Source organism: Bicyclus anynana, chromosome 8 (assembly GCF_947172395.1).
Source record: "Bicyclus anynana chromosome 8, ilBicAnyn1.1, whole genome shotgun sequence".
NCBI classification, from domain to species: Eukaryota; Metazoa; Arthropoda; class Insecta; order Lepidoptera; family Nymphalidae; genus Bicyclus; species Bicyclus anynana.
Genome location: NC_069090.1, coordinates 14,493,207 through 14,505,613, shown reverse-complemented (window position 1 = coordinate 14,505,613; position 12,407 = coordinate 14,493,207). Strand labels below are relative to the sequence as shown.

Here is a 12,407-nt window from a genome sequence, read left to right as displayed (position 1 = left end):
ATCTAAATAAAAATTCCAGTTTGTGTAATTCAATGGCATAAAAAACGGTCACCAACTTCTAGTTTAATAAAAGATGAAGTATATCATTTTTAAGTATTTCTAAATTAATTATATCAAATCACACTAATATTATAAAGGCGAAAGTTTGTGTGTAAGTATGTTTGTTCCTCTTTTACGGTGCGGCTACTGAAGCGATTTGGCTGAAATTTGGAATGGAAATAGATTTTACTCTGGATTAACACATATTCCCGCGAGATTTGTGAAAATCTGAATTCCACGCGGATCAAGTCGCGGACATCCGCTAGTTTGTAACAAAAACAATATCTAAAAAAATCGATTCTTAAGCCGGAACAGCAAAACATCGATCAAGTAATCGAATATTCTGTGTAACGAATCTAAGCAATGTGTTTCTTAATCTGTGTAAAAATTACTCGCGTGTGAGTTGCGAATCAAATTTATAGTGTAAGGACACGATATAGTTATTGGTGTTAAACAATTTCCATGTGTGAGTTTACCACGTCCTCAAAAATGTACAGAATTTTTTTTTGGTGAATATGGGCGCCATATAGGTCTATATGTTATTGGTCTGAGTAAAATACTCCAGATGTAATCCGCTGTCAGTGAAATATTATGGAAACTGCAATTTGTGTTTCAGCGCTATTAGAATTTAACAAAATACTTGATTATCCGACTTTTGCAGGTATATGTTATCGATTCGAAAAATTATTTATTCATGTTTTATTATTCAGGTAAAGTTTCGATCGAATCTACCGTACCCCTTGACGAAATTATTAATATAGATTGCAAATTAGTGATTAATAAGTTTCCAATTGGTTGTTAACACCTGTTTGCACCTGATTAGTGGTCTACATCGAATATGGCTCAAGAATTGGTCAAGGACATCAAGCAGGTCGCAGGGACCCGCTGGATGCTGGCAACTCGAAACCTTGGTGTTTTGGAAATCTACACAAAAGGTATTTGTCCAGCAGTGGACGTCCATCGGCTGATAATGATGATGATGATGACTACAAAAATAAAATCCACAAGAACGAAGTCGCCGGCGTCTGCTAGTTAATAATAAATCAAACGCAATTACAAAAACACCGCAATCCAACGCTTGCTTGGCGTTCACTGAAAAAACTATTGCACTAATTACTAGTCAATTAGTAACCTTCAATGTGTTTAGGAATTTGACGGCCTCCGTGGCGCAATGGTATGCGCGGTGGATTTACAAAACGGAGGTCCTGGGTTTGCCCAGGCTGGGCCGATTGAGATTTTCTTAATTGGTCCAGGTCTGGCTGGTGGGAAGCTTCGGTTGTGGCTAGTTACCCTAGCAGCAAAAACGTACCGCCAAGCGATTTAGCGTTCCGGTACGATGCCGTGTAGAAACCGAAAGGAGTGTGGATTTTCATCCTTCTCCTAACAAGTTAGCCCGCTTCCATCTTGGACTGCATCATCACTTACCACCTGCCCCTGTAGCCAAGTGGCAGGTCGATTCTCTTTCTACGATCGCAAATGCTTCGAAAACTAGAAAAATGTATGGAAATGACAATATTTGCTATCGACAGGTCACGTGATCAAGATTGACATTCCCATACATTTTTCTACTTTTCGAAGCGTTTGCGATCGTAAAAAAAGAATCAACGTGCCACTTGGCTACAGAGGCTGGTGAAATTGTAGTCAAGGGCTAACTTGTAAAGAATAAAAAAAAAAAGAAAATCCGCATTGCCCAGGCGCTTGTTCATTGGCTCATAACATGTTCCTAGTCTAAAAGAATATCTACCAAATTATTTTTTTATCAATGACAAGTCAGCTTTTGATTACGATCTCACCTGATGCCAAGTGACGCTGCAATCTAATGTCAGCCACTGACGATCAAATAATCTCACACGCTTGCAGCGCTAACGGCTAAATTTTAAACTGCATCATGTGAGACATCAAATGAAAGATCTTTATTAGAGGATTTAAAATACATTTTTTTGTAATTTTGAAATGAATAGTTTCTAAGTTATTCAAGAAAATATACCATTCCGCCCCCTCCCTTTTCTCCAAAACTACTAAAGCTAAAATTTTGAAAATACTATTTGAAGATTGTGGGAAAGCTTCAAAACTCAGAAATTTTTGAATACGAAGGTCACTTTTTATTTATTTATTACAAGGGGCCCTAAGAATTCCACTCCAGACATTACCTTCGCAACTTTAGGCTTAGCACAGCGAATCGTGGAGTGGTAAGTCTTAGATGAAGACAGTTTGAGTGGACACAGCTATATAAAGTTTCTTGTGTCTCAAAACAATAAGGAACTTATTAAGGAATTCTGCAGCCACAAACAGGGTGGAGACTAAATAAACTAAACCAGGAGAGAATAGTAGAGGTCCTGAAAGAAAAAGAAAGCGAAATTAGCACACCCGAAGAACTGGTTGTCGTGACTACAAAGGCATGTGACAGGGCGATGCCAAAAAAAAGGCCTTCCTCGAAAAACACCGGTTTACTGGTGGAGTACAGAAATAGGAGAAAAAAGAAAGCACTGCACAAACTGCCGCAGAAAGTACACGAGGAAGAAGGCGGAAAAGGAAGAACGGAAATGTAAATGAAAATGGATACGAGGAATAAGAAATCCAGAAAATGAGAGAAGAATACAAGTCTGCGAAAATAGCATTACAAACAGCCACAATAAAATCAAAGGCTGAAGAGTGGAAAAAGGTCTGTGACGAAGTAGACAACGACATGTGGGGACTAGGGTACAGAATCGTCAAAAAAGATGCGGCTACGCCCACCCAGTTTGGAAATGAAGCTAATAAAATCTGTGGTGGAGGTTTTATTTCCATCACACAACGAGCTTTGGACGAATCATCGCAGATCACTCTGAGATGGTGGAAGTAATAGAAGATGAACTGAAAACGGCGACGGAAAGCTTAAAACCCAAAAAAGCGCCGGGGCCGGATCTTCTATATCCAGAAGTAGTTAACCTGGCCGTCCGAGCTATTCCAGATAAAATAAGGTGGATGAACATGAACGCGGTGTTTAAATCTGGAATTTTTCCGGCAGCATGGAAATCAACCAGTTTGATCCTACTTAGGAAAGCCCATAGACGACCCAACTGGCTACAGGCCCGTCTGCTTACTAGATTGTTATGGGGAGCTGACGAAGAGACTCCTTGTGAATCGTCTAGAAAAACTCATACCAGATCATGGAGGTCTCTCAGAACACCAGTTCGGTTTCAGGCAAGGTCGATCAACTCTAATGGCAATCAAAAGAGTCATGGAAACCGCTGTTGCAGCGAGGCACGGCACACGCAAAACCAGAAAGCTTATATGTATTGACGTCAGAAATGCATTTAATTCTGCTCCTTGGAAGGAAATCTTATTAGAAATGTAGTTTATTCAAAAAATTCAGAGTTTTGAAGTAAAAAATCTTCAAGTAAAAAGCTAAGTTCTGTTTTTTTTTCAAAATTTTACTTGCAATGGTTTCGGAGAAAAAGGGCATGTTATTTGTCTATTTGTTTAAATAACTTTTTTTCCAAAAAAAAAATATTTTTGAAATTCTCTTAGACCTTTCGTTCGATGTATTTTGATGACAAGAGTATATATAGAAGTATCTTACTAACAACTTTATCTTTTTAATTAACAGCGAAATTAGTATGTAATTTTCGATTTCTAATTACGTTTTTCAAGTTGGTCGACTAATAACTCTTTAAATAGCAATTGCTTCTTAATTTACAGTTATTAGGATACTAGCGGTTTTATTTCACAAATCTTTCGGGAACCATGGATTATTTTTTGATTGATTTTCCGGGTTAAAAAGTAGTGTATGTGTTAATCCAGAGTAAAATTTTTTCTATTCTAAATTTTAGCTAAATCGCTTCAGTTGTACCTACGCTAAAGAGTAACAAACATCCAAACAAACATACATGCATATTCTACACAAACTTTCACGTTTATAATATTAGTAAGATAAGTTAGCTCAAGTTTCTTATTGTATTCTTTCTCAATAAAAAAAAAAAACAATCCATTTTATTCATGTCATTTAAATTTTATTCATGTGTCATTTCAGTTTCATTCATATCTTCGTATAAGAGTATTGGAGGATGATATATAATCAAACTTGACCCCTGCATTCATGTCTTAATCGACTTCAAAAATATATGGTTAAGGACCTCATCTTTTTTGAAGTCAGTTCGTTAGAATTATTTGTAAACATTGTACTTATTTGTACAGCAAAGCCATAGTCTGCAATAAAGCATTGTATGCTTGGCGAATCAGCCTGGTAAATCCTTCGCCACTTCCATAAGCTGGTAGATTTTTGTTAAACTCATTTATAGCGTATACTTCTTCTTGGGTAATACTAAAGTCGAATAGATCCGCGTTCGTCGATATATGTAATGGGTTATGTGATCTTGGTATGGGTATTGTATCTCTATCCATCTGAAACAAAGTATTAAACTTTACCTTGTCTCTATTCTCCATAAGTTAGCCCTTGACTACAATCTCACTTGATGCTAAGTGATGATGCAATCAAAGATGGAATCGGACTAACTTGTTAGGAGTAGGATGAAACACTCCTTTCGGTTTCTACACGACATCGTACAGGAACGCTAAATCGCTTGGCGGTACGTCTTTGTGGGGTGGTAACTAGCCACGGCCGAAACCTCTCACCAGCCGAAAACCTTGTTTAAAAATAACAATGAATATTACGGATCAATAAACGGATAGGATTCGAACCTATACCCTCCGAATCGAAGGCAAAGTTTAAATCCACTGGACTATCACGGCTCTACCAAATTATTGCAATTTAATTTTATTTAAATTTTATTTTATACTATGATTGTTTAGATTAAACATATTAATAATGAATGTTTTACACAATAATATATATTGTAGGTGTTTTATCTTTAAAAAAACCATACCACAGTATCATTGTAAAAATGGAGTAACTTGTCCCGTTTTCCCAACATTTCCATTCACTGCTCTGCTCCTATTGATCGTAGCGTGATGAAAAGTATACTATAACCTGCCCAGAACTATAAAGAATAATTGTACCAAGTTTCGTTAAAATCCGCCAAGTACTTTTTATTTCTATAACCAACATACATACAGACATACTGACAAAAATTTTACTGATTGCATTTTTGGTATCAGTATAGATCACTAATCACCCCCTTTACTTTCATGTACAGAATTGACCTCTCTACAGATTTATTATAAGTATAGATGATTATATAATAGTAAGTAAGAATTATATTAAGATAGGGGTATATATAATAAAATGGGTTTTACCAAATAACGTAGAACTACTTGGCTAGTATCTTTTCCGTATTTCCTGGCTATCTTCACCAGGGTAGGATCTCCAAAAGTTGGCGGCACAAATTCATTTGACATGCGTGGTACAAGGTATCCGAAAGGCGCATATGACATTACAGTAATACCCTGACTTTGGGTATATGCTACTAAATCCAGCTGTGTTCTAGTAGGATTTACCTGTAACATAAGTAGATAATAATTAAAATAATATAGTCCAGGATCTGTAGAACATTTTTTGCAAGTAATTACTATCACAGCGTAATGTCTTATGGTATTTTATTGAGGGGCAAGGCTGCCGATATACAATCTATATTTGTACTTCAAAAAAGAGCAATTCGAGCAATATATCAATTAAAATCACGCGAGTCCCTTCGTCAAAAGTTTAAAGAAATAGGTATACTAACAGTAGCCTGTCAATATATATATAACAGTATAGTCTATGTAAGACAAAATATTAATTTATACAAACGAAAAGGAGATTTAAACCCACGTCTTACTAGACACGGGCATAAGTTAGTTATTTCTGCATATCGTCTCCAAAGAGTAAAAAAATCTTTTGTAGGTTTGGGTGTACTCTTCTATAACAAGATCCCCAAGACTGTGATGGACCTGCCAATGCATAGCTTTAAGCAATGTGTTAAAAAACATTTACTTAGTCGAGGTTACTACAACATTGATGAGTTCCTTAAAGATAAAAGCGCTTGGAGGCCATTGGATCAGCTTCCACCTTCACACAGGAAATAAAACTATAAGAAATTGTAATTGTTATGAATTGTAAATTATAATACTGTATGACTTTTTCAAAAGAGCAACTGTTGAGTTTCTTGCCGGCATCTTCTCAGCAGAACCTGCCTTCTGAACCGGTGGTAGAATCTTTACAAATAGTCAACTGACGTGTCAAAAGTGCTTGTAAACTGAGCCTACTTGAAATAATTGATTTTTGATTTGATTGATTTGATTTGTTAATTTTTCGCGAGTAGCTTCATCTCAATGAGACGAGCAACTTTACAAAGCCGTTGGACGTATTCGGTTCAATGGACGTCAAACAGCTGACAATGATGATTCAAATATATTATTAAAAAATAATCACCTCTATTTCATTGACAGCTGGTCTTATTTTTCCATATTTTAGTATTCTGTTGACGTGAGTGCTGTTGAAATTAGAGATACCGATGGACTTCGTCAAGCCAAGCTTTTTGGCGTCCTCCATACCTCTCCAAATGTCCAGGATGTCGTAATTTGGGTAATTAAACTAAAAAAAATACAAGAATTACGAGTACGAGGTATACCTAAGTCTTAATTAAAATCAAGTTATGAATTTTGGTGCCTCATCATAATGGTTGCAAGTGAACACGAATAAGTAACGACGGCCTCCGTGGCGCAGTAGTGGTGGCGCGGTGGATTTACAAGACGGAGGTCCTGGGTTTGATCCCCGGCTGGACTGATTGAAGTGTTCTTAATTGGTCCAGGTCTGGCTGGTGGGAGGCTTCGGCGGTGGCTAGTTACGCCAAGCGATTTAGCGTTCTGGTATTTTTATCCGCCTCTTGGATTGCATCATTACTTGCCATCAGGTAAGATTGTACTCAAGGGCTAACTTGTAAAGAATAAAAATAAGTAACCCAACTTGACTATATTATTAAGTCTACTAAAAAAATCAGCTGATTTATCACAAACACAAATCGGTTCATCGGTGATACTCTTTATGAGCAATTTTCATTATTATAACCATTACATAATATGGGCAGCGCATATTAATACAGCATGTGGGAATTATCAACTTCAAACAAACAATCATTCAACATCAATCAAGAAAAATAAATGGTTCTTTAAGTAGGTTGCATTGTTACATAGTTAAGAAAATGTATGAATACCGTATTGTACGGTGTGTGGATGAGGAAAAGATCCACGTAATCCAGCTTCAATCTCCATAAATTCTTCTGAAGTGATGGTATCACCATTTCTCGGCTTGGTACAGAGACGTCCAACTGAAATATGTTTGATGATTTATCGATGATGCTGATGGTAAAAAATAAAATTAACCATCTTCACCTTGTCGTTCGTATCGTTGGTCGCATGCTAGGCCTACTGAGCTGGGAATTGAACCCAGGATCTCGTTATTGAGAACCACAGCCAGAGACATCAAAAATAACTTTATGTTAATTGATAAAATTATTTTTTTGTTAAATGATATTATTAACTTCTTGTTAATTGATAAAATTAACTTTTTGTTAACTGATAAAATTGAATGTCTTTAAAATGAACTTTTTTGTCCTCAAACATTACCTTTGTTGTTATAAACATATCTTCCCTCCCTTTTCTAAAATTAATTTCTTGTTAAATGGTAACATTAACTTCTTGTTAAATGATAAAATTACCTTATTGTTAAATGATAAAATTAACTTCTTGTTAACTGATAAAATAATAAAATGTCCTTAAAATAATTTTTTTTGTCCTCAAACATTACCTTTGTTGTTATAAAGATATCTTCCCTCCGAACTAAGCCTCTTTCAAAAACAATGGATAGAGCTTCTCCAATTAAGTGCTCATTCCCATATAGATGAGCAGTATCCAGATTTCTGTATCCGACTTCTATTGCATATATTACAGATGGAATTACTTTATGTAAATCACTTGTCTGAAAAAAAAATTTCAATCAAATTATACCTTTACGAAATTTACAATGTATTTATTTGATAAAATACAAGGGTTTTCTTCAAGTTTATACATTTTAAAAATTAAGTTAGGACCGGCCGGAACAGAAAAAGCTAATTTGATCGAGAGTGTATTGTTCTTGTAGCCGTGGATACCCTTGGGCCATGGAGTCGCTGTGCCAAAAAATTCTCAGAATTACTCCATCGCGGATAGTTGCCTCAACTGGTGACAGAAGGGCTGGCTTACTTGCTCAAAGGATCAGCCTGGCTGTCCAACGCGGAAATGCAGCCTGTATTGTTGCCACCATTTTACGTGGGTATGATTTATTTAGTTATTAGGATAAGTCAGCCAAAGTTTCTACTTGAATTCTTTTTCAATAAAAAATAAAGTTAATTTTTAATTATTTATTTTTACTATGAAAAAAACATTTGACAACCAAAAAAGTTCTACTTACATTTGCCCATGTACCAAAGGCTAAAGCAGGTATTACGTTACCATCATTCAATAACTTATATTTCTGATGAAAAGCATCAAGCCCATTAGCCGCATCTATCTGCGAATAAAATGTATGTATTTTTAGCACTACTCAGAGTTGGATTACAAAAATAAGAAACCAATATCGCACAAAGATTATGATTCACAATATTTGTCAGGACAACTTAATTAACAAAACAAACTGTAACCAAAATAAGACCCTAGAATGGCAGAGAGACCTTGAGTGGAGTCACGGACTTGTGATCTTTGTGTGTAGGGTTAAAGGATCCTTTGACATTTAACTAACACTCCCCTTTTTCACTCAAGTCACTGCCGCCTCCAGCCAGCAAGTGTCGACCACCGGCCACAAGTGGCTGTCGCGCGCTTCAGCTACATTTGTGGCCCTTTCTAGCTTCTAGTGGCGACGTTTGTGGCTGTCGCGCGTAGCTCGTGTGCGGCGATACTAAGGTTCATAATGTCTAAGGCGGTGTAACCAAAAGAAGGTATAATCTCAATTGAAGGAATCGAACCTAAAACCTTTTAATCTTGACTGGTTTAATATTGGAACAATATTTAAAAAAAATACTTACGACTTTTAACAGTGAGATAATAAGTATTACAGTCCACATTTTAAATGTTATTATCGAAAATAACAATGAATATGAAATACTATCCACAGTTTTAAGTAGTTGTTTGAAAATCGGTATATTTTTTAATTAAATTTAAATTCTCGATCAATATTTGATAATTAAACACTTATAAATCTAGTATTCGTGTTTAATTATGTACTGTATTTAATAAAATTTATCATTAAGTATTTACACGTTTTGAAAGCACAACTTATAACTTAAATTGTAATATTAAATCCGAATATTTGCAAAGTAAATAATTAATTGGTTCGTGCGTTGTGAGCGCAAATATCTATTGAAATAATTAAAAACCAAACACAAGTTTTCCTTTATTACATACTTTTAGCTAATACAATAGGTACTCGAAACGAATAACTTAGAGGAAATATCTATATCAATATCAATATCTAATTTCATTACAGAATTTAAAATAGATATTATCTATATCTATAATATAACATCCATAATGAAGCCAATTTTTTTTTTAATTTTTTGTCTGTCTGTTTGTCCATATTTTTTGTTGAGCCTGAAACTACTATATGAATTTAAATGAAACTTGGCACGATTTTGGAGACCATTATAGTCGTACATAGAAGGTTATAATATGATATATATATGAATATGAATATGATGCTTTTAGTTGCAAAAGGGTTTTGTATGGAAAGTCTTTCATTTCTCAAGTCACATTTGTCACGAGTACCAAAAATATACTCAAAATAGTATATTTCAAGATTTTTCAAAATTCTACCCTTAAAAGGTTAAGAAGGGTTTTTTGATTTAAATCGTTCATGTTTTGATTGAAGACATGATTTATATTAAATGTTTTAACCGACTTCCAAAAAGGGGGAGGTTCTACGTTCGGCTGTATGTATGTTTTTTTTTGATATTTTTTTTTTGATTGAAAGAGTATACTTCCAGATTGGTCTTATTTAATTTTCACAAAAATACGTTCTGTAATTTTGTGTTAAAATCAAAATAACTTAAATATGTAAACGAAATTTCCAATACTGTGTACTGTGTGTGTTACAGTATAGCGTTTAGGGTGTATGACACACTAAAAACAGAAAAATAAAATCTTTTTAACAGAGAAATTGAATCGACGTCAAAGATACATTACTCTAAAAACCGAAAAATAATCGTACCTATTGGCGGTGCCAAAAATAAAAATAAATATTTGGCATAGCTCCACCTTCAAACTGATCAATAGAAATAACACTAAATGGATTGATGACATCAAGCGAGGAGCCGCTGGATGTTGGCGGCTAGAGACCACGTTGTTTGGAAGTCTATATAAGAGGCCTTTGTCCAGCAGTGGACATCCAGCATTCCAGCAAATAAATTCTACAAGAACGAAGTCGACGGCGTCCGCTAGTTATTAATAATTGGAACACAGTTACGAAAATCCGCAATCCAACGCTTGCTTAGCGTTCACTGAAAAAACTGTTGCACTAATTGCTAATCAATTACACAGAGTAAAGATCATACAGACTGAGTCTTTACAAGCAGTGTGGTGAAGGCGGTGACAACAATTACGCGAATTAATATAATAATCAATAATTAACAATAAAGAAATACTCCATCTTATTTCTTTAGTTTTTGTGAACAGTTTTTAAAATATTTAAAAACATAATTTCATTTATTAACCGACTTTAAAAAAAGGAAGAGATTCTCAATTCAACGCGTATGATTTTTTTTTAATGTTTGTTACCTCATAACTTCGTCATTTCTCAACCAATTTTGAAAATTCTTTTTTTGTTAGAAAGAATATACCTTCAGATTGGTTTCATTAAATTTTCATGAAAATCGGTTTAGTACTTTTGTGTTAAAATGAAAATAACGAAATTTTCCCTACTGTGGCGATTTCGTTAACTATGCTAGGACACACTAAAAACAGAAAAAAAATTGAACCAACTTCAAAATCACAAAAATAAACTAAAAAGCGAAAAATAACATCGTACCTTCTGATCACTTTGAAGGCGGTACTAACACAGTGATGCATTAAATAAGCTGATTATATCATGAAGTTTTAGGATTTAAAGACAGTTCTTTCCCGTGGTTCTTTCAGAAGCGACTTTAAATTATTTTTTTTTGTTTAAAACATTTTATCTTGAATAATATTTAAAGTTGCGTTCGCGAGAATGTATTCGTTTTTTAATTTTGTATTTATAGCGGCTACGACACGGTCATGTTCCGTACGCTCCATCTGCCTATTATTCTTAATCTGTGCTCGATTATAAACTTTATAATTAACTTCAATATGTTCAGAAATTACTGCTATTCCCGGTCGCTTGTTCATAGGTTCATAACATGTTCCCAATTTCCTAAAATAATAATTACCATGTATTTTTTTTATTCAATTACAATTCAGCTTTCTACTGCAACCTCACCGGGTTAATCTGTAATTCGGTGTACCATTCAAATAATAAGTCACTACATCGTTTTTCTGAGCTGTGATAGCCCAGTGGATATGACCTCTGCTTCCGATTCCGGAGGGTGTGGGTTCGAATCCGGTCCGGGGCATGCACCTCCATCTTTTCAGTTGTGTGCATTTTAAGAAATTAAATATCACGTGTCTCAATCGGTGAAGGAAAACATCGTGAGGAAACCTGCATACGAGAGAATTATCTCAATTCTCTGCGTGTGTGAAGTCTGCCAATCCGCATTGGGCCAGCGTGGTGGACTATTGGCCTAACCCCTCTCATTCTGAGAGGAGACTCGAGCTCAGCAGTGAGCCGAATATGGGTTGATGACGTACGTACATCGTTTTTCATCGTATTTTGGTATATGTATTAATCTAACATTGTATTTTCAAGAAAATTATTAAGTAAGTAACCAGACCAGAGCTCAGCCAATTCAGAACAAATTAAATCCTAAACTGGGAATCGAATCCAGGACCACTCTGTTGAGAACCACATTACTACCAACTGCGCCAGTGGCCGTCAAAATATACCATCCATAACTTTTTAATTACTGACAAAATTCCCATTTCCCTCCAAGTAAGAATGCAAGGAGTGGTTACAACAATAATCCCGCGAGCAGGGATCGAACCACGATCTTTCAGTAATTACTCTGGAGTAATTTTTTCCCCTTTGTGAAGATATCTTTATGCTAGCCGCTCACCATCCGATAAGCCCACATGCCTGCAGCGATAACGGCTTGACGTCCGATAAAACTTATCGTGTGTTGGTCGCGATCAACATGATGTCTTGCATATCGAGACCAACACACGATCAATTTATCGCTGTCAAGCCGTAAGCGCTGGAAGCATGTGAGCTTTCAGCAAAGAGATACTAGCAGGTGCGTAGCTACCGCCGCGCCGTATCGGCCGTATCAATGATACAGGGCCCCCTAAGG

General features: G+C 35.6%; 1 protein-coding gene across 1 annotated transcript; it reads right to left on the bottom strand.

The window, feature by feature from the left end:
* Positions 1-4,114: 4,114 nt before the first annotated feature.
* Positions 4,115-9,184, bottom strand: LOC112048911 (aldo-keto reductase AKR2E4-like). The gene is made up of 7 exons (XM_052883085.1): positions 9,015-9,184; positions 8,405-8,503; positions 7,763-7,933; positions 7,170-7,283; positions 6,389-6,550; positions 5,275-5,475; positions 4,115-4,422 (listed from the first exon to the last, which is right to left on the bottom strand). The coding sequence occupies exons 1-7, from the start codon at positions 9,051-9,053 to the stop codon at positions 4,204-4,206; spliced, it is 1,005 nt and encodes a 334-aa protein (XP_052739045.1). The 5' UTR covers positions 9,054-9,184; the 3' UTR covers positions 4,115-4,203.
* Between the last annotated feature and the right edge of the window lie 3,223 nt (positions 9,185-12,407).

What these genes read in the sequence shown, in the direction of transcription:
- LOC112048911 (XM_052883085.1), bottom strand. Translation starts at nt 9,053, where the DNA reads ATGTGGACTGTAATACTTATTATCTCACTGTTAAAAGTC. An exon ending in CCTTTGGTACATGGGCAAAT is followed by an intron (nt 7,934 to 8,404) that starts GTAAGTAGAACT and finishes TTTTTTTTTCAG; the next exon opens with ACAAGTGATTTACATAAAGT. An exon ending in ATATCTTTATAACAACAAAG is followed by an intron (nt 7,284 to 7,762) that starts GTAATGTTTGAG and finishes AACATATTTCAG; the next exon opens with TTGGACGTCTCTGTACCAAG.